At 39.1% G+C, this 27,743-nt stretch overlaps 2 protein-coding genes across 3 annotated transcripts; one reads left to right on the plus strand and one right to left on the minus strand.

Annotated features, from left to right (window-relative positions):
• Positions 1 to 4,293: 4,293 nt before the first annotated feature.
• pfdn4 (prefoldin subunit 4) lies at positions 4,294 to 10,804 on the minus strand. Its single transcript, XM_004560331.5, has 4 exons — positions 10,684 to 10,804; positions 7,262 to 7,369; positions 5,811 to 5,951; positions 4,294 to 4,509 (listed from the first exon to the last, which is right to left on the minus strand). Exons 1-4 carry the CDS (start codon positions 10,708 to 10,710, stop codon positions 4,378 to 4,380), a joined length of 408 nt encoding a protein of 135 aa, XP_004560388.1. The 5' UTR covers positions 10,711 to 10,804; the 3' UTR covers positions 4,294 to 4,377.
• Positions 7,612 to 27,435, plus strand: bcas1 (brain enriched myelin associated protein 1). 2 transcript variants are annotated; one of them, XM_076877913.1, is made up of 17 exons: positions 7,612 to 8,169; positions 12,249 to 12,404; positions 12,559 to 12,618; positions 12,824 to 12,908; positions 14,540 to 14,952; positions 19,896 to 20,075; positions 21,018 to 21,077; positions 21,356 to 21,391; positions 21,663 to 21,878; positions 22,000 to 22,086; positions 23,895 to 23,936; positions 24,075 to 24,140; positions 24,427 to 24,465; positions 25,104 to 25,226; positions 25,348 to 25,428; positions 25,771 to 25,989; positions 26,390 to 27,435. In XM_076877913.1, the coding sequence occupies exons 3-17, from the start codon at positions 12,577 to 12,579 to the stop codon at positions 26,468 to 26,470; spliced, it is 1,770 nt and encodes a 589-aa protein (XP_076734028.1). In that variant the 5' UTR covers positions 7,612 to 8,169; positions 12,249 to 12,404; positions 12,559 to 12,576; the 3' UTR covers positions 26,471 to 27,435. The 2 variants fall into 2 exon arrangements, with proteins under 2 accessions (XP_076734028.1, XP_076734029.1); XM_076877914.1 differs by lacking the exons at positions 22,000 to 22,086; positions 23,895 to 23,936; positions 24,075 to 24,140; positions 24,427 to 24,465; positions 25,348 to 25,428 and having other exon boundaries at positions 7,620 to 8,169.
• Positions 27,436 to 27,743: the final 308 nt, after the last annotated feature.

The raw sequence follows: 27,743 nt of genomic DNA on the forward strand, positions 1-27,743 counted from the left end.
TCGGTGTTGAAATATACAGGTTTTAGGCCAACATCTGCTCCCATCCAGACAGCATCTTTCCAAGGCGATGATAAACCACGTACTGCAGCTATTATAACTGTGTGGCTTTGTAGTAGAAGAGTCCGGTGCTGAACTGGCCTGCCTGCAGTCCCGACCTCTAACTAATTGAAAACATTTGGAGCATCATGAAACGAAAAAAATGACAAAGGAGCCTCAGGACTGTTGAGGTGCTAGAAACCTGTATTAGACAAGAATATGACAACGTTCCTCCCCGAAAGTCGTGCAGCTGGTCGCATCAGTTTCCAGACATTTACAGACTGCTGTTAAAAGAAGAGGGGATGCATCTGCTAACTTGGGCCCTATCCCAACTTTTTTAGAAGCTGATATTAAATTCAAAATAACCTTTTTTGGTGTTTTAATGATACACTTTGTCAGTTTAAACATGAACTATTGTGACTAAAATCATTTGAGATATGCAATTCATTGCATTCCGTTTTTAATTGACATTTTAGAGTAGCCCAGTTTTCTTGCAAAAATGATGTCGAATCTATGATATGAAATTTAAGTTCTCATATTTTTGTGAATTTTTGCCATTGTTACCAAGATATACACTGTTTTCATATTGACTATATTGCCTATGTTTCTGTCCTCAGTCAGTGCTTCTTTACAATACGGCCAAACCATCCATCCATCTTCTTCCGCTTTATCCGGGGCCGGGTCGCGGGGGCAGCAGCCTAAGCAGAGAAGCCCAGACCTCCCTCTCCCCAGCCACCTCCTCCAGCTTATCCGGGGGAACACCAAGGTGTTCCCAGGCCAGCCGAGAGATATAATCTCTCCAGCGTGTCCTGGGTCTGCCCCGGAGCCTCCTCCCGGTGGGACATGCCCGGAACACCTCACCCAGGAGGCGCATCCTTGTCAGATGCCCGAACCACCTCAGCTGGCTCCTTTCGATGTGGAGGAGCAGCGACTCTACTCTGAGCCCCTCCCAGATGGCTGAACTTCTCACCCATACGGCGAAACCACGACACCTTTCTAGGCCTCGTCCAAGTCCGCCACCAGCGTCTACACTTCCAGGATCTTCTCCTAATTCGTACCATCATTTTCAAGTAAGGACTCGGTGTTGGGGTTATATTAGTAGTCGTCTATACAGTTTTGCAGTTGAGTTTGCAAGTTTTGGACACTTTGCTTTTTAATTACTTGCATCCTAGCTTCCAATAGAAATGACTGCATTGAGCTGCTTGTTTATTTTTCTATCTTACCTTTTAGCCATTTAATCTATCATTAACATAATAACACTGTTCTATCCCAGTTAGAAATGTTCATTATACAGGTGCTGCTGTCCCACTCTTTTCTAACCAAAAAAAAAATCCAAACCTAAACTTTTACACAGGTGCTCACATTGCTAGGTCATCATAAAATCCTCAGTTTTACACGTATAGCCTTTCACCTACTTAAAAAAAAACATATACAATCAATTTATTCTGCATGTCTTTTATCCTGTCTTCCTTCTCTCACCCCAACCGGTCGCAGCAGATGGCCCCGCCCCTCCCTGAGCCTGGTTCTGCCAGAGGTTTCTTCCTGTTAAAAGGGAGTTTTTCCTTCCCACTGTTGCCAAAGTGCTTGATCATAGGGGGTCATATGATTGTTGGGTTTTTCTCTGCATGTATTATTGTAGGGTCTACCTTACAATATAAAGCACCTTGAGGCGACTGTTGTTGTGATTTGGCCCTATATAAATAAAATTGAATTTAACTATTCCTTTAGCACTCCTCCAACAAACTTACTGTGAACGTCTCAAAACCCGAGCCCGTTTAGAGACCCTATGACCACCCAAAATGATCAAAACGCCCTCTACAAAGACGACATCCTTGTATCACCTCTGCAAACCTAATACTCCCCCCCCCCCCCCCCCCAAATCAGGTCTGGCCAAGCATTCTGGTTTCCTGCCATCTTACTCCCTTTCCTTTCACCATTTGCTGTGAATTGTCGCAGAGAAAATAATTCCAGTCTATTAAAAGAGAGGAAAAAAAGCAGACCCGTATGCTAATAACAACAGCAAAATAACAACACGATGTACTGCAGGGTTTTTAATTTTGCAAATTCATGTAATATTGTGTTATTGAACCGCCTGCCATTTGACAAGCAGCACGCTGCATTGTGCTTTCGAGAGGGGCTGGATTGCTCCCCCTTGTAATGAATAAAAGCTGGCTGAGACAGAACAGCTGTAAGTGATGAAGAATGGCTGTAGCTGCTATGGATTTTTCAAACCGTCTGGGTTGACTCTCCTGACATTTAGGCTAACATACAGAGACAGTGAGCAAACACGATTTTTCACTGTAGCACCAGCGCAGAAAATGATATAAAGTGTGCACAAACTCTTCATGGAAAAACAAGGGATACCCGCTCAAACAACTATTTCTTTTTTTTATTTAGAAAGCAGGCAAATCAAACTGTCGTATATGTAATGCATGCAATTGATTTTTATGGGAAAATGATGTCCCAGGTGCATACTGCTGTTTTTGTTTTGGTTTATTTTACGTTTCATTCATAATTCTTCTGCAGGAGACATGACGTGAGCATGTTTGGACGTATATTTGCAATGCGCAGCTATATTGAGGGATCTCAGAAAGCTCATCTCGATCCTACTTATAGATACGAGCTCACTGAAATTACTGGGGAACTAGAGACACCCACTGGTATGTTTTTGCTGTTACTTTAAATCAAAGGAAGCAGAGCCTACTACATATATGTACCTTATTTAAAGTCACAACTTCAGATCATTTTCCTCCAAATAAAGGAATTAAGATGACAGTGTTTGGTGAATTAAACAACAGACTTCATCCTATTGAAATTGTGTCCAAACACTAATGAATCTAAAGATTCTGGCAGACTATACCCGACCTTGATTGAATATTCACTCCAAATCATGCCACTTTAAAAGCTATCAATCCAGCAGCGCGGTTGATAAATATCAACGTGTGCGTCATTTGAGAGGAAGCGAGGGAATGAGCGGACAGGTAAAAACGAACAGATGCGGGGGGCGAAGGGGCAGAGACTGAGTAAACAAGGCCATGAGGGAAATAACTCAAGTCATTTCCATGCATGTTCCTCTGAGCCTGAGGTTTAACAAGCTGTGCATAAAGACAAGCTTGTGTGGGCAGTGTTCCTCTTAATCATAGCTATGAATGTTCAGCAGGAACCCTACAGGGAGGGGAACTTGTTAATTGAGATCTCGATTCTCCTGAGGTGTCTGCTATAACTCCAAGCTCTCCATTTCTTTTATTTTTTTTCCATCCCAGACATTTTATTAGCTCACGCAGGCCACACTTGAGGGCACAATTTAATGAGGTTTGTGCATTGTTGATATTTGTGAGAGCCACCAACCATCCAGAACACTGTACATGCTGGATTAAAATGGAGGAAAGACATTAAAGACAACATAATTCATCTTTTAATTCTGCTGAATTGTTACAGATCAATGAAGTGCATTTCAGTTTGAACTGGGTACTAGATTATACTACCCCCGCCCCCCTCCTCCAACAACAAATACACTCACTCTCGTGCAGTCTTCTTGTTCTGATAATGTAATCAGCATTTTCAACATACACCCAAAAATCAAACTTCTGTGTTACCTAGTGAGTGGCTAGTTCCTTTTACCTTTTTAAAAATGACGCCCCACTGAACTGTGTTTTGTGGATGTGGTGGCAGATTTCTTGCATGTTGTTTTAAATTGCATCTAAACCGTATGGCTACTTATTAAAGCAGAGACCTCTATATTCACACACTCGTTCAGCCTGCGACTACGGGTCTCAGCAAAGCGTCATTTGCTGAAAACGCGCTTTTTTTATCGTTTCAAACTCGAAAACTCTCAGACAGAATGAATTAATGATTGATGAGAATGACGTCAAAACTTTGCAAAGAGTACAAATCAGTGTACTCTAAATTATTGATTGACAAGTACACCAGTGTGTCACAAACATTTTGTCCTACCTTTGACATTAGTAAAAAAATGACAAATCCTTTTGCTGCATTTCAGACTCTGTAAAAAGAACAAAGAGCTTTGTAATATTTTAATTTCTAGCAAATTTGTAATCAGTTCAGTGAAAAAAAATTGATTATGCGACCACTTGAAATTCATTAGAAATGAAGTACATTTATTCATTTGCGCAAAACATTTGTTTGATGACCTTGTGATCATGTTTGACAACACAAAACTGCAGACACATTATTGGCATGAATGAAAGATGCTACCAAACGTAAGAAATCTTTTTTTTTTTTTTTTGGGGGGGGGGGGGGGGGGGGGGGTGTTGTGAAGCCGATACAGGAGGTCTGTGGAAAAGTCCAAACTGGGGCAACTGTCAAAGTCCATTTCACTGCTCAGCTTTCATCTGCCTCCAGGTTAATGTTGTTACCAAACTTGGCATAAAGCTGCACCTTCAGATCACTCAACACTTGCTGTATCGCTGACACTTGTTTCTCAAGGTCTTGGACCTCTTGCTCCAGTGTTTCCTGATTACAGAACACAGAAACTCCAATTACAGAACAGCCAGTTCAATTTCCCCACAGCAGGCAAGCAACAGACACAAGACATTTCCCAAACCGATTTCACCAAATGACTCTATTTATGTCATCAAAAGCACATTCCAAACACTAAAAGAGATCATTTTAGGTAAGAAATCATCTAAAATGACTGATATAAATCCACATTAAAATATAATCTGCCGATATAATGACTGAGCTGTCTTCGACACATTTGTCATTCAAGGTTTGCAGCAGACTCCTTTCAATCAATCAGTTCAGGGCTGTGCAGTATGTCCTATTGTGATAAAGTCACAGCAACACAAGGACAAATGGAGACATAATGGAAATTACAGAAGGGAGAAGGTTTAATCTGAAGTCCCTGTTGGTTAACGTCTCTCATGTAGCAGCCACAGAGCACTGCCATTGCTACACGTCTTTCCAAAAGGTGCGTCAGGAAGCTCTCAAACCTAAATTTGAAACTTAGACTTGTACTTTTTGTAAAATGGGAATTTTTGAAAGGGAACTGAATTATGAATACTTGTCAGGCACAGATAACAATGACTGCTTTTTGGACATAACAGCAGGACTGCTAGAAATCCTTTACCCAGTGGAGCATTTCTAAAAATACTCTCAATTAACAAATGCTTTTATTTTAAATTATGTATTATCAGATAAATGTATAAGTCTAAATCAGGTCTGAGTGATGAAAAGACTCAAAATCCTTATTGATTTATGAAGAAATTCTTGGTCTTAAGAGATTTTGGAATTAATACATTAGATTTGACTGACAAAGTTGCCGTTTTTTCATTTTGCAAACAAGATATTCATATCTGCAAAACACATGACACAGTTTTGATGAATTGTGATTCATAGCTAGTAAGCAGTAGGTATAAATGAACAGGCATTTAGCACTGTTTGTCCACGCACTTCTGAAAGTAATTATAAACTACACAACAGGCACATTTGTCAAACTGTGCTCAGTGAGTCTGTTTAGATGAGTTCTGAATGTTGTGCATGCAACGATATTTTCAACTCTGCACAACAACACATTCGAGAAAGCAAAAAGCATGCAAAATTCACTTTTCCCTCAACTTTTTAGACTGCACTGGCCTCCAGTACTGATAAGCTGACTTACAAAGGAATGACACGACAAGGACAAATCTTTGTGTTTACAGAAAGGAATGTCTTTGAAACAAACCGTGATCGATAAAAGCCGTTGAAATTTGAAAAGAAGCTCACAAGACAGTGATTTAGAAAAGGTATTGAGAAACCGTCTGCGTTACACTTACCTTTGCGGATTCCAGCATCTCTTGCGTTTCGTCCTGGGAGTGATTTATAAAGACGTCGCCGATTTGATAAGGGATAAATAGAGAGTTGTCGTCAAACAGCATTAGGTCATCACTGGCATCCTGAAGGTTCTGAAGAGTTTTCTGCACGAAGACATTCACAGTCAGTCAGTTTGAGGTGGTTGCAAATAAACCTCGGTAGTTTAGGCGTCATTTAGCATCACAGTTCAAGATCGGTTTGTGTAATGCATCATTCAAACAACAAAACTGGATGAACTGTAAATGTTAAATTATCTTGATGTTGCGAATTGGGGGGGGGGGGGGGGGGGGGGGGGGGTATACACAGCAAATTAGCAGCTCACAGCTGACCACAGCTGATGAGGATGTGGGTAACAACACACAGGGACAACACAGGGGCTGAGAATATGGTGCAAGCCAAACTTTTCACATACATTTCTCTCTAGAATACAAATGTGAAGGATTTGAGGTTTATTCTGCGTTTCTTCAATACTGTAATGATTTACTGAAGTCAAAAGGAATTTGACAACTGCAGGCAAACAACTCATCTACTAATGTTTCTACAAAATCCTGAATGAATCCTTTATTCTGGAATGCCTGAAAGACATCTCGCAAGATTTAAATCTCACAAGAAGAACAACATTAATGCATTACCCTTCAGATCTAGGATGGAGGGACTAACAGCATCTGCAGCTATCTGACAAAGAGCTGCGCATAAAGGTGAAGCTGTCAATTCCCTGGCCAACTGGTTCTTAAACTGACCTATAACAAGATCAGGTACAAGCAACAGAAATGAGCTTCCTCATAACAGCATCTGGTTTCAGCTTTAGAGATTGAGGATGAGGAGCTCAGTTACTCAGGAGGAACTTGGTACAGCTGCTGCTCTGCTGATCATTAGGAGCCAGTTCTGGCATCTGATTAGGATGCCCTCTGCACACCTCCTCGGAGAGGCATTTCAGGCATATCCAACTGGGAGGAGATCCCAGGACATGAGAACATCGATTGAGTCGGTTCTGGGGTAATTTTAAAGTAAGCTCATTAGAAACATCTCCATGGATATTCGTCAATCATTCACCAGCAACACAATGTTTAGCTTCCATAATGACAACTAATTAAAGTCACTTTTCCAGCAACTAGGCTAGAAAGTGAAACCAGTGCACAAGTGACAAAGGAATGAGTCTACTTTGTGTTGAATTCAAACACAAGCCCATTCAAATAAAAAGCTAAATAGTCAGACTTCTCCTCCAGTCATTAGCCCAGTTCAATCTTCCTGATCAGAGTGCCAGTTGTCATTTTGAATTTAATGTAATAATTTTATCTAGATATAAAAACTCACATCTGGGTGTAATTTGACTTTTGTAAATTTAATTGAACGCTAAATCCTTGCTCGGATATAAGACTATAAAACATGTCTTCCCAGCCCCGGTAACACTCACCCTCTTTTCCAATATCTCATTCTTCAGCTCCGTCATCCGATTCGTGTTCCTGGCAAATTTATTGATCTTCTGCTGGTCTTCAAACGTTACATTCACATCTTCAACTGCCTGCAAACAAGGAGAAATGACTTGAGGTTGCAGTTCATTTTAGCCTGTTAAACATGACAATCCTAGATGCGCTGACAGAATTTAACTTATTCTGCTATGAGTTATAAGTATTGATCAGCAGCAACTTTTCCAAAGATGAAATCACAAGCATTACAAAGACATGCTGTGTAGGGGTGCAACGATATTCGTATCGATATTGAACCGTTCGATACAGTGCTTTCGATTCGGTACGCATATGTATCGAACAATACAATTTTTTTCAATTTTTTTTTTTTTTTTTGTGTCCCGTTTGGATCTATAGCCATCAGAATTGTTGTCTTGAGGCCAAGAAAGATGCCAAGAGGATTTATTTTAAGTGGATCATCATATTGGTCCATTTGATTGACCTTTATTATAATTATGAATTTATTTTATTTTCAGTTGCAAACGGGACAGACATGACTGTGGGATAGGACAGGGGGAAAGAATGAAAGAAAGAGGGGGAGAGAAAGAAAGAAAACCAAAGGGGAGAAAAAAAAAAGAACAATACAAAATTTGTAATTTATTTTATCAACTTTCCTTCTGACGATGCTGTCTGTGTTGAGCGCTCAGTGAATCTGCATTTGACTACTCCGCCTAGGCTCGAGAGTGCAGCCTAGGCGGAGTAGTCGAACGCAGATTCACTGAGCACTCAACACAGACAGCATGGTCAGAAGGAAGAGCGCAGGGCAAGCTAGCGAGACAGAAGTGGACCTCCCCACCCTCATTCAGATCTGGCGTTTGGAATTATTTTGGTTTTCATGTGACGTATGACCCTGAAGGTAAGCGAGTCATGGACTAAAGTAAAACAGTATGTTGGATGTGCCATGCAATGCTCAATTACATGGGTGGGAGCTAGTGTGTTAGCGCAGTTAGCTCGTTAACGTGTTGGCCGTCTAGCCCCTCTGTATAGGGTAGCTCGTTAACGGAGATTTGCCGTGTTGTGGCGTTAAGGTTATTTCAACGAGATTAACCTGAAAGCACTAGTGGGAACACAACGAATATGACTGCACATTTACACCGACATCATCCTAGTGCAAAGACAAAAACAACAAGCATGCATGCTACAAACTTTAGCCGAGTCATTTAGACAGCTGTTAGCACAGGATTCTCCTTATGGAGACCTGATATGTTTAATATGCTGCTGAGAATATAGCCCAGAAGAAGCGGATAGTATAGCTTTTATTTTGGAAAGAGACATTTCTCTGTAATAAACTCTCTTTTCCAAAGATGAGTGATTCCTCAATCAGATACAGGGCTTGCAATATCGCTAGCCCGACGTCCCGGGGCTATCTCTGCCCTGCCTGTCGGGCTATTGTAGGAAGGAAAAATATATGTCAATGCTTTTGCATTCTTTCAGAAATGTAGCTGGGTAATTATGTCATTGGGTGAGCCACTGTCAATATGTGACATATTGAAATCGTGTTTGAATTTGCGCTTGTTTTTTTGCTTTCACTTTGCAATCGCGCGAACTGTGTATAGAGAGCGACAGCACTGATCTGTGAGTGATGATAATTTGTGCACCAATTCCTCTGACATCGTCTTATTAATTGTTAGCTTACTATGCAAACATGACAAGTGAAATCTCCCGCAGCTTAAACATGTGAGAGGTTGATCGCGCAGAGAATCGCTGAGCTTATGTGAGTGCGGCAGGATATATATTTCACTACGATGACCTGGATGACTGAGAACCTTCACAGACAGATATATATTTTAGTTCTGCTGAGCCAAATAAGACAGGTCAGGGTGAAGAAGTGACAGCCAAAGAAAAGCTTACCACAAAACGGAGAAGTTATGACAAATCAGACTATAAGGCAAAAAGAAAGTGCAGCTTTATGGTTTCATGGACAAAAGAATTTCTGTGGCTGCAATATGACGAGCTAAAAAACAACACGCACAAGGGTTAGGGTTAAATTTAAAAACTGTACTTTTGTGTTAAAATATATATTTATAATTTTAATAAATGACAAATTAAAAAGGCATGAACATTTTTTTTGTATCGAAAAAATATCGAACCGTGACACCAAAGTATCGAACCGAACCGAACCGTGAATTTTGTGTATCGTTGCACCCCTAATGCTGTGTTAACTGAAAAAACAAAAAAAAGACCCACCACCTTATGAATGGAGAAGCATTTAGTAAGATTGAAGCAAGCCTTATAAATAAAGAATGTGTGGTGGTGTTGTTTTAAATCAAGCGTAAGGAATAAAACCAAAGAGCTGTATTCAGTTTCATTTAGAGTGACCAAGTGGCCTACTTTATGCAGGATTGCACAATGTTTTTATTTTTCACCTCCTGTCCTACATTTCGAATTGGCTCCAATTCACCACAGCACAGGTCTGGCTTTTGGCTGACTATATAACGAAATCTACCACAAATAAAAGTTATGTGGTGTGTTTTTGCTGGCACTAGACTGCAATTTCCCTTTTGAGAGAGTAGAATCAATAAATAAACTATGCATTTTTCATTTGAACCTCAAATACATGTAATCTGGTTGATTTGTCCAGTGCTAAAATTAATTTATTCAGCGCATCCCTCCTCAACACAAAGATTATTAGGAGGGGAACAGCAGATGAAACACCAGAACAAATATTAAACAAGTACTGCCAACCAAGACCATTGCATTAAAAAAATAAAAAGCAACAGCTGGAAAATTGGTTGTAAAGGTGCATATAGATTTGTACCCGTCAGTCACATCCTCTGCAACCCGCATAGCTTTATCAGACTGCCCTCTTAGCATTAGCGTAACCCACATTGTCCAACACATGAAAACTATTTGCTCCACATTTGGCTTGTTGTGATATGGTCATCCTACTGTGCTGTTGGCCCCTCAGAAACATTTAAATATAAACTGAGTGAGACTGAGCAGGGTATTGGTCATTTATTGGGGACATATACTGCTTTAGCTTGTCGTTTCTTAGACAGTTAACTACAGGCCGATTTTTATTTTGTTTGCTAGCATGCTAGCTTGGGTGTCCCATCACCTGCAGCGGCCACTGCCCTGATCTGGATATTGAGCTCATTGTTTCACCACATAGTTGTTAAGCTCGCACGAACAACAGCTGCAAAATTACAACGTATGTCGAGCTAGTGTTTTAACCCAAGGAGATATCGCTTTACGGTAGCTACACGAGGGTGTGACGGCGCTTTCAAATATCACCGCCGTGAGAAAGCTCGGCGTCTTACTCGCACACATACACGATGCCACCTTCTTTCTGCATCCCCTGTTAAAACAGCGATAGAGTAACGCATATGCAAGACAAAAAAGTGGATTTTTGTTTAAAAATATTGCTTACCACGGATGATTTCATGGTCGCTGCCATCTTTGCTTCTTCGACTGTTCACCCGCAGCGTCGCTCAGCGGGATAAATATCCTGACACTGCCACCTATCAGCAGGCCTGATCTGGAGTTTGACCCCCACAAGTTGGCCAGAAAATGTGTTTACTTCTCTCAAACTGTTTGTTTAGTTCTTTCCCTTCTTTTTGAGTTTTCGTGTGATTGATTTGTTTATTTAGTTGAGTTCATGTTCTGGTAACTATAGTTAGATATGTCGCAAGATGCTTTCCCTTACATTTACATCTAGAAGCTGAAATTTGACTTATTTAAAAAATAATTCAGCCATTTTTTTGTTCTGTTGTAGGTAATTATCTCAATAAATGTGCAATCGTGCTTTACACTGGTTGTGTAAAGCACTTTGGGGTCCTTAGGGACTAGAAAAGCGCTATACAAATACAGGCCATTTACCATTTCAATACGCCAAACAAGTTATTATGCCAACCGGAACTGCTGTTCTGTAAATATTTGCACACAGTACTGCACCCAAGTTCAAATATTTAATGAATACATCTGTAATGGGAGAAGACTAGAAATTCATATTTGTCTAGACCGAATTACAATGCACCACCTGTAGTTTTAAGCATCACTGGCATTTTAGTCTGAGTGAAAAACAAATCATAAATATGCAGGTTTTTCTGTCTCAAAGTCAGCAGTCTTTATCTAACTTTGTAGGAGCCACTAGCATACCTAGTAGGCTGTTACGCGTTGGTGCACCATGAAGAGTTTTCTTGAGGCCCCTCAGCTGCAGGCCTTGCATGAAGTCACCAAACAGGGGAATCCAACTCCCACCTCAGCATGCAGTCTATAGGATACAGTCGAGCCATTGTTTTCATGGATTCCAAGGCTTGCCATAATAAAGTCAATAAATAGTGCACATGTTATAGTCTTTTTTAGTTTGTTTCTTAAGCATGCTTGTTTGTGATAAAACGCTTTCACATACTTTGGTTGACATCTTCCAGGAGTCAAATGACTTCTAGAAGTTAAATCCAATAAACAAAAGCCTTTGTCAGCATTATCATGGCCTAGTTACAAAAAAAAAAAAAAAACATAAAGATGAGTTCATCTTCAATACCATATTGACATACACTGATAAACAATAGTATCTAACTTGTTACCCGCCTTGATGACCTCTTTTCTTTTTTTTATCACATAATACCAAAACAACATAATGGGTATGTTAAAGCACATCTGTGTGATTAGATTTATTTTTTATCAATCAACTGCATCTTTAAAAACGAAATCAGTAAGAAAAAATGCTTAAAGTGTTATCTTCAAATTAACCAGTGCCAACATAGTTATTTTGGGTTTTGTCAGTGTGGATGCTTGCCAGACCAGTATCCTTAATATACATCCTGTTAGGTCCCCGCCAGATTGGTCAACAAACTGTTTGGACCACCTTATCACAGCAGGCTTGGACAGATTCACACCTCATTATGATCTCGTCAGGGTATGTTCAGGATGCCACATGGAGATTACTGTGAGTTGATCAAAGTACCAATACAGCGCACTTTCTTTTTTTTCCAGAGGAAATCCAGCTGCCAACTTGAAAACAGACCCACCCATTTTGACACACACATAAAGTGTCCAGTTAACAAAAGTCTATATACATAGTTGGGCAAAAGGAGGAAGTCCATCTCAGACAGACACGCCGTATCCTTAAGAAGGAAGTCAAGTAACAAGGTAAGACATTTCACTGAAAGCAGTATTAAAATGTTTAAATGGCTTTGCAAAAGTCTTAATAGATGTTAACCATTATTTGCAGATTGTCTTTGCTTATCAGTACAACATAACAATATGACATTTCTATTTCATTTAATTCTATTGCAACCTGCAGATCTTAACTGGGAAAAAGATGGGAAACGAGCAGTCAGTAAACATAGAAGAGCTATCCAAGGTAAAACAATGCAAATTACATGGCAGACATTACAGGCTAAAAGTTGCACGTGCCATTTTCTATATTTGTTGACATCAGTCACAAGATGCACACTTTTCCAAAACTCTAGCATGCACAGGTGACAGGTGAAAAAAACTCTGCTTCTCTTTAAAGATAACCCATCTAGACTAGAAAGCACAATGCTGACGTTGTTATTTACTCACAGAATGGGACAATTCCTGAAAAGCATGAGAATGGAACCGTGAATGGCATCTCTATAGAAGTCACGTCTGGCGGACTGGAGATTAATGGTACATGAGTTTTATTTTATTTTTAATTTCTCTTAGGATAAATAACATCCAAGCAATCTGTGATGATGTTCTGCCTGATCTACAGTGGTGGTGCCACTGTAAAGCATGAGCAAATCAATGCTCAACACTGGCAAATTAAATTCTTACTTAAGAATGAATTTTATTAATGTCAGACTGTTGTGTTTTACTGTATCACGCTTTATGCTGATATACTTTAAGGTTCTCCTTCAATGAAAAAAAGCAAATTAATTTTACAAATTTATTAGTGGTGATTAATCCTTTAATCCTTTTAATACTCTGCAAACACAGTGACTCCCAGTTGCACGGTGTCTGAGTAAACCACAGGTGTTTTCTCAGGAATTAACAAGGAGCAAGTATTTGACTTGTCAAGGTGTGGTGGTTTGTGTCTTCACTATAAAAATAAAATACTGTGGGATTCCCATGGCTCTTGACTGTTGATTCCTGAGATAACGTTCTCACACTGACTTGCCCGTGTTTACTAGCTCGTGGAAATTTTGCTGAATTTTATGGCAACTGTTGAAATTCTCTTTAAGCTAGAAGTAAAAATCACTCTATGGGCTAATACTAAACAAAATGACACTTATGTTTAAAAATAAATTCCATAAAACCCAGAAATGTTCATTTTGACCCTTTTAAGCTGACTCATTAGGGGGATGTTTGTTAAGGTGGAAGTTCATAGAAAAGGTCCAGAATCAGAATCAGGAAATCGCTTTGTAATAGACATTTAATTAAGGTGTAATAAGGTGTGTCATTCAAGCTGCAAAATATTAAATAAATATTTCAAAGCTAAAAAAAAAACTATGTGCAGTATTTACAAGATTCAACAAATGATGTTGCCAGGTCCAGATGTCGCAGGGAGGAACTGATACATTTTAACAGGAATGATGTGCTTTGACGTTCCATGTTGCATTGCTGTGGTATTAGCCTTTGGTGAATGTGCTCCTATTACTGCCTAGCACATCATGGACGCAAAGTGAAGCATTATCTATGAGTTCACATGACTTTGACATTTTTCGCCAAGCTCCACAATTTCCAGATTTATGGGCCTTGAGGATCACTTTGTTGAGTTTGTCGGTGTCCATAAAGGTGCTTAATGTAGTTTCCTTTAGTTAAAAGTAACAAAACACTTTCCCCAAATTAACTAAAGCTATGACGTGATGCACTTGTTAAGACTTTGGGTTTAAAATCTCTATATATTGTGTTGAAGAGATATCAACTGAAATGGAACTAGAGCTGGGCTGCACTTTCATGCAATGCCAATTTGTACCACTAGGTGGTATAGTAAGTCCATGTAATCTTTATTTAAACAGACAAGTAATTTATTGTTGTTTACAATGGCAGCCTGGCAAAATGCAAAATATCCAAAGAAAGACAGAAAGAAAGAAAGGAAAAGCACCACCACACATCTGAAAACATCTGAACACACCCAGTGGTAAAATGTTGCTGGCTGGTCTTTAAGCATATATGTCCAACTGTTATTTTATAGTAATTTTTTTCCTGAAAAAAAAAAAAGAAATTTAGCCTGGGTTTAACAATAGTTTCAGTCCTTTGTTTCAATGTTTTTCCTGTATGTGGCATTTTGCTTATTTTGCCACTTTTTTATTTTTCAGGTAAAAGTGAAACTACAGTCTGCCAAAATGGCAAGGCCCACTCTTTAAACTCTGCCATAAAATCAACTGATGTGATCGTCAAATCAGAGTGTCAACCTGATATTGCCCAAGCTGTTTCTGAAGTTCCTGACACCAAAATTCAAGCCGTTTCTGAAGCCTCTGACACCAAAATCCAAGCCGTTTCTGAAGCCTCTGACACCAAAATCCAAGCCGTTTCTGAAGACCCTGACACCAACACCCAGAAGGAAGAGGTCAAGAAAAGCAAAGGAGAAAGAGGTCGTCGTCATTTTGGCAAATTGTTCAAAAAGAAAACAGAACCTAAAGCTGAAGCTGAGACTGTTGAAGAGAAAGAAAAAGAGACACAGAGTGAAGATCAAGTGGATGTAAGTGTTCCTCCCACTGAGCCACAGCAGGTGAGGGCACTTTTCATGTTTATTCTCATCAGATGAGTCTAGTTGTTTTTTTCTATTTGCCAACAAAACTGTGAAGAGACAAGCAGAGCAAGTCAGGTTACTTTGCATAGCACATTTTACACACAAGGGCAATTCAAAAGGATTTTCTAATGTACGGATGAATGGCCACTGGAATCTATGATGTATGAACTGCAATGAAAGTATGCAAAAACACAAATAAACTCGTAGTAGAATTTTAAAGGTAATGGTAATGTTGCCATATCAATTAAAAGCAATGGGAAAAGGAAAAGTCTTTAGCTAAGTTTTAAAAACTGATCAATTATGGTAAATTATGATAATGCTCATGTTGTGCAATAGACCTCCATTGATTCTGAAAAACAACAACAATAATGTAAATACATATAGCAGATACAATGCTTGCCCTTAATTAAAAAAAAATAAAATGGAACCACACACCTTCCTTTATTAGAGCGAGCACACACACTGTGTTGTGTTTCTGAATTATGTTATTTTATCATTCTGCAGCTAACATTAACTAAAACAGAGTAAGCAGGAGTGCATATGCCCAAGGGTATAACCCTTTTTAAAAAAATAAATAAATAAAACAAGATAAATATGTCACACGTTGTTTGTCTTTGACAAAGATTAGTGGGCGTGGGCCTCTGCAGCACTGACGCCGACGCCCACGACAGGAAATTCAGAGAGCACAAAGATGTGCCGCTCACATTGTTAGTTTTGATCTTATCATGGGATTTCCTGAAAATGTCTAAAAAGGGGGGGGGGCACACTTTTTTATGTTGTGCTGTTTTTGTCAATTATCAGTTGACCAGATAGCCAGAAGACACTTGGCATAATCAAAATTCCCTGATGTCGACTTTTAGCTGTGCAAAGAAAATTATTTTATTTTGTCAGCCTGCCAAACACTCCAAATCATTTTAGCAATGTAATGTAGTCCAACACACCAAGCATTCTATGCATTTAACTATGTTTTTCCTTTTTGTTTTTTTGTTTTTTTAGCTTTGTTTACAATGGGCAACATAATGTAGAATAGCGCTTATTTCAAAAAACAAACAACTAAATAAGCAAGTAAATAAATACAAATGTAAGCATGTTACACTACATGACTAATTTTTCTGATTACTCGTGATCAACCACACGATTATCATGAGTGCCCTGGGAAATAAACACAAGTTGTATGTTGGTTTACATAATTTAATACAAGTGGAGCGGAAGCTGGCGTTATAACTCACATTGACCATCAAGACGGAAATGAATGAACATTAAAAAATTGAATTAGCAACATAAAAGCAGATATTTCAACACAAATGGGTGATGGTGACTTTACAGCCACAACTGTGGAGGATACACTGAGTGAACATGCCATTAGCAAAGCTGAGGAGCTTGTTAGAGACCCTTTAAAAGATTAAACATCAACGTTCAGAGCAGAGAGGGTTGAGAAATCTGACTCAAAAGATGATACTGTTGTAGAGGGACAGACGAGAGAGAAAACTCTGGCAAAGGAGTTCACTTCCACCACTCCAAAAGCTGCAGCAAGTTGTGTTGAAGCAGTTTTGGCAGTTGCCTCTGACTGCGCAGTAATTGCGTCAGAGCTGGGAGTAGGTGAAGCAATTACTGAAGACAACAGTAAAGGAGCTGCAGACAAGTCAGCTGATGTAGTGCTGATTGAAACTGCTGAACCCGAATCTAATGCTGTCACTCCTGAGACCGGGGAAGCAAATGACATTACCTCCCTAGACAAAGAGGCTGTGACTGGAGTGACGGAAACAATCTCTGAGGTTGTTCATGAGAACCCAAACTCCGCAGCCGTAAATGAAGACATGCCTGTAAAAGAAGCCGCTGTCCGTTTTCAGAATGGAAATCTAGTTAAGGTGGATCTGGCCCATGAGGAGGTCACTCCTGATGATGCACCACAGCTGAAGATGTGCTACAAATAAGTGAGCAAGACAATATTAGCCTTATAACTACTAATGAGTCTGGAGAAATGTTCGGTAGTTGTCCCAAAGAAGAAATTAATGTTGCAGAAGCCTGAAGCTACTTTAAAATCTCCAGCAACTGAAGTCAATCCACATTGTATTCTAGAGATTATTATAGTAGACATCGAAGTTGAAGAACATGTGATAACTGAGATAGAAACAGAATCAACAATTTGAACCACGCTTCAGGAGCCTGCAGTGGATAACAACAGCACCGTCAAAGAAGAGGACATTGTGGCAACAGCTTTTGTGCTTCTCTCTGGAGAACATGAAGAGCGTCTTTCCCATTCAGAACAAGCTTTTTCAGATCAAGCTTAAACAGTGGCAGACAGTGTTGAGGAGAATACTTCAGTCCAAGGTTTATCTACTGAAGGAGAGGTAGAGGTTGCAAGTTCTGAAAAAGCTGTAGAAGAAAGTGACATAGAAAAGGTTAAGAATCTAAAGATAATGAAAGCCATGACACACCTGAACAAACCCTTGTAATCTTAGAGGAAGCAGGACGAGAACCCAAGCCCTTTGTAAAGAAGATGGTAACAGTGAGGGTTAGGGTTTTTTTTTTTTTTTCAGAAATCCTACAAATAATTTAAACAAACTTGAAGAACTAACAACTGAAGGACACCGCAGAAGATTTAGAGCCTTATGTTTTAGTCTAAGATGAATACTGAGGAGAATACTGCCCTGGAGAATGCTGATCAAGGATAGATGTTGTCATGTGTGATTTGTATGTGAGCCTTGGGATTAAATCCTAAAAAGATAATCCAACCTTGTTTTTGTTTTATTTCTCCAAATAGCCTGGGAAAGATAGTAGAGAACAAATAAAAATGAGTCACTATTTCTCATCCTTGAGACAACTGAAAATGAACATTTCACCTCTGAAGATTCTTAAACTGCCATCTGATGAGCCTGTGGCAAAGTGTGGCGATGCACTCCCAGGCCAGAAGTTAAATACACCTCTAGGTGGAGAGTGATACTGAAGAGACGCATGAGAGGCGGTGCAAACCGGATAGATTCAACATGTGATGTACAGAATTTCCTTAAGGCGTCTCAGTCACAAGCTCAAACATTGAACATTTACCTCTTAGGTTTCAGTCACCTATAGCTGTTGAGAAAAACAACAAGCCTGGTGACTGAAAGATAATTTCACCAGTCCTCCGTATTATTGACATCCACGAGTCTTCAAACAAACAAATAAATTATGAATGAGCAGTGATCAATAAGCAGACACGGAAATATTAATTTGAAGTTTCCTTTTCTCATTCATTCATTATTTCAGTCATACTGTGTTTAATGACAAATAATACTTAAAGGGACATATTGTGCTCATTCTGTGCATTATGTTCTTAGAGATTTTATTCAATTCAATTCAGTTTTAATGGTATAGTGCCAAATAACAACACTTACTCAAAGTGCTTTATATTGTACAGAGAAAACCCAACAAATGAGACGACCCCTTATGGGAAACACCCACTTGATAGAAGTGGGAAGGAAAAACTTGCTTTTAACAAGGAGAAACCTCCTGCAGAACCAGGCTCAGGGAGGGGCAGCCATCTGTTGTGACCGGTTAGGGGTTACAGAGAGAAGACGGGACAAAAGAAACTCCCTGACAGAGAGCCAGTTTGACAATTAAGATAATAAAGAAGAGAATAAAAAATGATTAAATGCAAAGTGGTGTATAAATATAAAGAGAGTGAAAAGAAATGAGTGAAGATTATCTAACATGTCTAGTCTTCTTACACACAAAGTCTTGGTTTTTTACACTTTCACACATACATATGTATATATATATATATATGACTGCTGGATTCAGTCATTTAATCTGAAGCTGGTTCCTTCATTTACATTTTAAACAAATATCCCTCTATTTACCTGTTCTGTATATAATACAGGAATGATTAATAGCAGCCACAATACATTTACGGTTACATAAAATTTAGCAGTACTTGCCACAGGGTCCACACAATCCTGATGGTCATCAAAAACATCTTCAGCTTTACCAGAACTAATTATCATCTGCTTAGATATATAACATAGATACAGATTTATTTGTAATTCTTCATTCTGTACATTTTGGTAACTGTTCAGTTATGTGTGGGCAACATTCATTAAGCAAATGCATTCACAGGGCTAGGATGAACTGAACGTTATATACAGTATATGAAAATCAAGAGAACTGGTATTTAGAATAAATCTTTTTAAAAAGCAAATATATGTTAGTAATCACTGCATGGGTTCATACAAAGTCTTGTTCAGACTGCCACATTCGTTTAAGGACGAGATAGGCTGCATGTAGGCATACATACACTTTGATCATTATAGTGCTGAAAATAAGGGCCCTCGTGTTCCTCACTTCATCCGCTACTTAGAGCAAACGTTTATGCTCTCTTTCCTCTGATTTAAACCTTCTTTCTTCTGATTGGCTGGCCCTCGTAAGTAGAAAGTGGGTCTGGCTACTGTGAGCTGACCTGTGTGACCTGTCTATGTTGCTGGTCTCATTAACTGAAACTTTGGCAACATTTATTTTGGTGCTTGTAACAGAAAATATGGAAAAGCAAAATAGGCCACCTCTACAGTTTCTAATGGGATAATAAATTGGGCCAAAATAATGTATCAAGATTGCTGGAAGAAAAGGCAAAAAATGTATAAATGAATTGACATTGGTTCAGTTCACATATTTTATAGACACACACCATACGGGCATAGCTAGGTATTTGGTTTTCCTGACATTTCTCGAGAAATAACTCTCACACATTGTTGAATATCAATGACTGAGGGGTGGGACACACACATTAATAAAAGGGTGATTGTTGACAATGCCCCGAGTAGGCAGAGGCATGGTTGGAATTGTGCTCCCATCTCAATACTGCGATTAAGACACTCACTGCTTACATATCAGCTCCGCTCTGCTCTAACATAATTCTCAAAGGCGAATTCTTTTGTCATGGTGTACAGGAGACGGCTAACCTAAACCACGAGCCTGAATCATTAAAGGAGCCAGAGAGGGTGACTCCAGTCTCCAGTCCCAAGGAAGAAAACGTCCCTGAAACTGACAACGGAGACAGTGAGCCCGTGGAAAGCAAAGAGGAGAGTAACCCAGAAGAGAATCCAGTTATGAACTTCTTCAAAACCCTAGTAAGTGGCATCATTTGGCAATTTAAGGTGACTTTTTATGCTCCTGCTATTCCTGTTTATCATGTCAAATTAGACTATTTGGGGGAAAAGGGAAAGAACATATGTGCTTTTTTTATCTGCTTCTTTTTCTGAAGAGAAACAGGCAAAAAAATTAAAAATAAATAAAATGAGGTTAATGCGTCTTCCAGTTGTGCCCCAGTCAAAGTGAGATGTGTGGTCATTTTTCCAATCATTTAGCAGTAATAAGTAGTAATACATTGAAAATGTTTCATTAGTTTGTGTGTATTTTTGATTTTTTTTGTTCTATGTAGTGATGTGGGAAGGCGGTATAACTGTATATGACATTAAGTGTAACCGTAGTGAAATCTGCCATCATGACAGTGCCAGATGGAAAAGTTGCAACAAGCAGCTATTGTATTTCCTCTTCATCATGCTGTCTTTTGGATTCATGCCGTTTTAAAGAGTTGCCATTGCCCTAGCCCCATGCTAATCAAGTCTTTGAACATGCGGGAATGTGGTGGCCTATTGTTCATCCCATAGTGTGAGCTCACAAGGGAGGCCTGTGCGGTTGGAAGTCGAGATTTGTGAAGATAGAGCGAGGGCAGGCCTACGCCATCTCCGGAGCACAATGGCTGTCACAATGGCAGCGCATGTACTGTATGTGCTCTGTCAGGGACCTCTGTGGGCCTCAGTTAGCTTACCATAAAGGCCTATGTCTGCATTCATGAAAGGCTTCTGTTTTATCCAAATAATTATTTTTCTGTCTCATCAACTGTATCCCCTGGCATTTTGCTTTTCACACTGCTTAACCGCCACATACATAGTGCTCCACAATGCTTACACAGTTCACATTTAAAGATTAAGATTTTTTTCTCTTGTGTTTTTATGTGGATCACGGCACAAAAAATAAAGACGGTTCATTTTTATTCCTCTGTTGCACAGGTGACCCCTACTAAAACGTCCAAAAAGGAAACGGCTACTCCCGATGCCGCTAAAGACAAGGTGAACAGAGGTTCATTTTAACCTATCACTCTCTGCTGCTTTTATCAAACCATATCTCTGATTATCTAATACAGACAGCTATACAATGAGCTGTCACACCCTCATCTGTTCTGTTTCTGTTGCTTGAACTAAGGATGTTCCTGAATTTAAAAAGTAACATTTATTTTTAAAAGGTGATTTATTTTTGCAGAATTTGTGCATAAAGCTTTTTTTTTGCATCCTTTGTTTGCTTCAGTTTAACCTTTTTTATAAGTGCTTTCTTTTCTGTTGCAAAATAGTCCCAGAAGGAGACCCAACCAGCGGCAACCACTACTGTGAGCATATAACCCATAAGTTTTGATTCCCATAACCATTGCACTTCACGTTAAATGTATATATTTACTGCACATGGTGAGTTTATTTAATTTCCGGATATGATGCCTTATTTGCTCATTTTACATAGCAATGCATTTTTATTGGGTGAAACTGGAAGGAAATACAGTTGCTGATGTCATATCTGACAAAACTGCTACATCAAAAATGTCTTTGCAGTTTAAGAGGGCTGTGTAAACCATTGCTTTAACAGCCCCTCTCTTTCTTCAATAGGTTGCACAAATATCTGAACCGCCTGCAGCACCCAAAGGAATGTCTGTCCCACCACCCCCACCTCCAGAGCCACCGAAAGTGGAAATCAAAGGAGAGCCAACTGCCAAACCTGTAAAGGCCTCTGCGAAAGAAGAACCTAAAGCTGCTGGAAAGGAGCCTGTGTCCTCGAAAGGAAAATCAGCCAAAGATACTCTGAGCAAATTTTTCCGCCAGAAGGTAAACAAACAGCTTTAACTGCAGATTACAAGATCCAATCACTATTTTAAGGAATAGCTATTCATATAGACACTCACTGCATGTTCAATGAGAACACAGTGTGAAACATACTGTATGTCAGTTTGAGGTATTGCTAGGAGTCAAGACCTCCAAAAGCAATGGCGCTTCAGCAAGTGGAGCCAAAGCCCCGGGCAAGACTGCAGCAGTGGTACAGTAAATGATCATATTCTCAAACTGACCATGGCTCATCAGTTACTAACCGAACAAGAGCTCATTTGTCCAGAGGCACCAGAAATTTGCAATTTACTGTTTCCTAATCGGAGCTATAGTTTTGTGAAGTAGCATTAGTCCTGTGCTGAAACCTTTTCTCTTGGGAGAATCAGGTTTTCTTATTTGTTGAGAATAAGATAAGAAGAATGACGTCGTCCTTACGTTTTTGCATAATACATAAAGACAAAAATAAAAGATCATAGCTTCAGCATAAGGAGCAGAAGCAGGGACAAAGGGCTAACAAGGCTCATCAGCACCCACCAGCACCACAAATGCTCACCCACAACACTGCATCTCCTTTCTTTTAACCGCACTGACTGTTAAGTCACATTTGCATCACTGTGAGCTCAACGAGAAGCCATTACATTTAGCTGCTGCCCAGAGAAGGTGTTATAGGGCATAACTACAACAGATTTCTTTTTTTAATTTTAGTTTCCGTAGAGCCAAAATAAACAACATGTGTATTTTAAAATAAAAAGGCTTTAATTTACAAGATCAAATCGTTATGTTGTTACATTTTTGAGCATCCATGTTTTTTTTTCTTTTTTCTTGCTGGATTTTGTCCCATATTTAAACACAGATCAACCTTTCATTTACATACTGAAGAATTACAAGCTGCCAAGACAGCAATAAACAAAAAATAAATAAATAAAAAGTTAAAATGAACAGACAAACAACATGAAGAGGGTAAAATTTCCAACATACATGCGCTAACAGTAAGTGGAGGAAAAAATTAACTGCTATCTGAAATAATTAAAAAGACAAAATTTCATGAAAAAGAATCACATTTACAACAATCAAACTAAACATAAGTGAGTAAAATAGATTACAACACACACACACACACACACACACAAAACAACAACAAACTTCTACTTAGTAAAATAAACTAAAACAAGTAATATCCCTGATGAATATTTTAAGATTCTCCCAGATTCGATCAAAGTGGTTTGGAGTACACAATCTATAAACTGGTTTTGTCCTGCACTTTGGACTCATGCCAGAGGAGCTGTGGGGCTGTGCCATGGGCGTAACTATGTGCTGAACATTGGGGGGGTCAAGATCTCTGTCTAAATAAATAAATAAATCTGGGTAAATTCCCAGATGATTAAACATGCAACTATTTTGCTGGTAATAATGGAAATGAGTAAAGAGAATCAACAGCCTATTTATGCAAGATAATTCATAATTTTATTGGGGGAGTTATATTGGCTGGGTCTGATTATTGGGGGGGGGTCATAACCTCCCTAACCCCCCTGGAAATTACACCTCTGGGTTGTGCTGACATTACAGTGTGGAGCTCTTTCTGACTCTTCTAATGCATTTGAACTTCCTTAACCAGTTGATACAAGTCACCATTCATTGTCATGTTAACATAGTGAGTAGTCCATAAATACAACTTTTCATCTGTTTTGAGGTTCTGAAGTCCTTTTGCATTTCGCTGTCCTGCAGACAATCAGTCATGTGCAACAGTCAGCTGTAGGAGCAGAGGTACAGCCAGGTGTAAACTTACATGTGAACTCGAGCCTGTTTAATCTTCCCAGCTGCATTCAGGGAATGTTACATTAATGTATTAAGATGTGAACATGAATCTTCCGCACACAAGCCTTGCTGGAGACGACTGGATAATTACAAACCATCTTGCCTGAGTTACATAACAAACATGCTTTATGGTTAATTACAGGGTTTGAAATGTTCATCGCAATTTGCATCTGTGCAGAATAAAATAACAGTTTTGCTCTACAGGAGACACCAGTGGATGTGCCAGCGCCTGTTGTAGAAGTGCAGGTAAATGAAAGGCAACTTCTCACTCTTGGGGCTTTGTACTCTTTTAGGGAGTGGAATGGTCTTTTGAGCCTCTGATTACACCACGTACCCTCTTCCAAAGCTGTTTTTGTATGTAAAGATTCATTTCTATTTGCTTAGATTCAAAATGAGGTTGAACCTCAGGAGGCAGCAGCAGTGGGGGAAGAGCCTGTTGTAGAAGTGCAGGTAAATGAACAAGAAGTGCTTAGGAATATTAATTCCTGATTTTCTTCACTCTGCAGGCACCTCTGCAATAATGTTGCCACACTTATATGGTACCATAACATTTCCCACATTTACTCTTTGTAATTCATCCATTTTTTTAAATAATTGTATCGCATCACATCCCAAACTGTACAGATTAAACAACCCCCATTATGGCACAAAATGAGTACGATATAAGATTTAATGACTATCACTATTTACGCTCTTCCAATTCAGGATATAACAAATAACTCTCCCTTTTCTGTAGATAAAGGAAGAGGTACCACAACCAGTGGTAGAAACTGAGGTAAATTAGTGGTGTTTAATGTTCTGGGAAAGCTTTTTTTCTTTTCTTATGTTTCTTTTAATAGTTAGGGGAGATGAGTGGCTATAAAATAACCATATGAGTCACATTGATAATCACACTATGTGTGAGGCCAAAGTACCAAGATGGCTGACTGAGCTTTAGCAGAAAGACTACAAGTACGAGGAAGCAGCCTTGCAGCCTTGCACTGTTCAACCGTGACACAATCAACCCAGATATCTGGGGTTATGTGACTCTTCTTTTCTTACTTTCTTGAAGAATTAAAGTTTTCCCAAAATGTTTAACTAGCTGTTTCTTTAAAAGTGGACATCTTTGAAATGTAAAGTGAATATTGATGGGCTTTGCCTTTTTCCTCTTTCTTCCTCTTTACAGATTTTGGCTTTTGCGCTTGACAATGTGGGCTTCCTCACTAGTTCTTATCTTGATCTGATTATACGCTGTCTCTCTACTCTGATCACAGATATCTTTTTACTGCTTTACCTCCTCTTTCATGTCACAGATGGAAGCTCCTACTCTCACTCTGTCACCTAAATCGATGAGCATCCCTTTGATTTTTTTCCCTTTTTTTTTTTAGTAAATATTCATGATACATATTTTTCTTTTTCCTGCTTTGGTTAAAGACGGTGGATTCCTCAAAAGCTGGCACCCAGGAGGCTGCTGCAAAACCAGAGCCGCCGCCACCTGCTCAGGAAGAAAAGAAAAGCGCCTCAAAATCCCCATTCCTTTCTTTCTTCAAGCCCCAAGTAAGAACCTATTCCCATAAACATTTATAAGATCTCTGAAAAGAAACAACTCTGAAATACATTAGGTATGAATTGTGGTGAAATTACAGAATGGTAAGTAACAGGTTAATGTGAATTTGAGGTGCTATTAGATCACATGACCACAAAAGTCCAGGCAGCCTCCACAAGTGGAGCTCGGCTCCTCAGGAAAACTACTGGACTGGTAAATACATGAAAATACGTTGCCTCTTGCAAACAGATGCATTATTAACCAGAGTAATTTCATCAATTACGTCTGGTATTAAAACATGCTCTAAACAACTTCTTTGCCAGAAGCATTTTTCTCCATTTGCTGTTATCTTTGAGCATATGTCACCATCCCTCGTGATGTTGCGCATGATGTCGTATCCTAACAGCAGATGTACATTTTAATCCCACTTCATGTGCCACCTCAAAGTCCATCTGCACTTAACGAGTGAAGTGTATGAGCCACCGGTGTGTGAATCTCAAGCCTGTCAAGGACTAAAATAATTGAATGCTTCATTATGTGCCGCAACACTTTTAGGCTGCTGAGCCCAAGAAGGTGACCCCAACCCCACCTGCAGCAGCGGAGGCAGCTCAAGCAGTGAAAGCCAAGGAGGAACCTAAAGTGGCAGCCAAGTCTTCAGAGCAAGCTGCAGATAACAAAACAGCCTCTGTGCCTTCCCAAGCTGGCGATGATGCAGCCAGTGTGCCCAAAAAACTGGAAAAGAGGAACTCCATTCAGCTATTCTTTAAAAATCTGGTAAGAAGAACATTACTTTCCCCAAATATTAACATTAGAAACATGCACAATATCCTTATCACTGCATAGTGCAAAGTATTTTTGTATTATCCCCACTAGATGGCAGCAGACACTTAAGGTGTAGGCTCCACATTACTGAAAACCAAGCGGACTGATATAACACATCTGGAAATGCAGTTTAGTTATAGGACAGTTACCGTTACTTAAATGTAACAAATTTAGTCAGAGTCCAATTTAATACATTTGATGCCTGTGAAAGAAATTAATAAAGATTTTGTTTAACTAAAAAAACAATTAAAGCTTATAAAAGACAAAAATTAAATAAAAATAGATATTGAACGAGTTGCATTTTCTAAAGACACTGCAACAAAATGTACCATTTTCTCCCTGCAAACTGTAGACTCAGAAACGTCCTTCTACAGACGCCGGAGTCCAGACAGAGCCACTGACCGCTGCTCAAGGAGCTGAGAAAGCCAAATGAGACCAGAAGCAACCCTTACGTTTTCCTGTACAGTCTCCTTCCCTCCTTCTCACTTGTACTCAGTCCTTCTTTTTCTCTCTTATCACCTTCTTGAATCCCCTGAGTTACTTTGATTACTTTGCTTTTTAATTGTTACTGCTTAAAAGTCACAATAGCAAAGGTAAGGTTTTGGAAGAATAAAGGAAAGTGGACAGAACAGTTAGCAGGGAGTTGAACTTGTGGAGATTTAAAATGGTCAGAGGTTGTTTGGACATATTTTTTGTCACATAAATGTGACATTTTCTACAGACGTTTAAAATGACTTTTCTCTGTTTTGCAATCTAACATACTGGGCTTATGCAATATATAGTGCCATGCTTTGCCTTGAACAACTATTTTGTGTTAAATCGATAAAACTCAATGTCATATAGGTTCTATTTTTACACTTCACACCAGAGAATTCACGCAGTTAAGGTAATGCAGTGGTTAACATGAAGGACGTAGATATGAGTCATAGAAATGCTCTTAATGGAGCTGGTCTAAGGAGTATTAAAGTTTATATAGCAGAGTGTGCTTGCAGATTTTTGAACTCTATGCAAGTTATATGTGGACTAAAACAAAAAGGTACATGCCAGAACAGCTATCTTTTAGCTTATATGGGACATCACAATCTCTACTGATCTTTGGGGAACTGATTGTAAATACTCAACAAATGCTTAAAAATGCATCCGAGGTATTGAAACTGTGTCTTTGTGCAAATGTGTCCTTGTGGTATGCTCTGCATTACTCATAAATCACAACCGAGAAGCTTTTATTTTGATTTTAGCACTTTGTGTCGTGTCAACTAACAAAAGTTTTCCGGTGTAAGTAAACTGTGTCAGGCGTATGTGCAATTAATGTGACGCTGTAGTTTGTCGTTATGTAGTGTGTATGTGAAACTTGAGCTATCCTGAAGACAATAAATGCAAATAAATATACCACATGCCTGTTTTGCTTCAGAGTTTTCATTTTTAATGTAAGCTATAAAAGCATGAGGAGTGTTATCAAGAATAATTGGATGTTCCAGCAATTTAAAAAACAAAGAAGAAGATGACCAGGCAAGTCTGGCCAAAAAATAAATAAATAAAAGATGCCTCTATTCATGAGCAATGTCATAGCAACCATTTTTATGCATATAAGAGTGCAGCAAAGGTGTAGCGTATCCCGCTACACCCAATCTGGGTGTTAAGCCAAATACTGTAAGTCTGACTCATGTTCATAAAGATCTCTGACAAATCAAAGGAAAAACCTGATC

Source organism: Maylandia zebra, linkage group LG20, assembly GCF_041146795.1.
Source record: "Maylandia zebra isolate NMK-2024a linkage group LG20, Mzebra_GT3a, whole genome shotgun sequence".
Classification (NCBI taxonomy): Eukaryota; Metazoa; Chordata; class Actinopteri; order Cichliformes; family Cichlidae; genus Maylandia; species Maylandia zebra.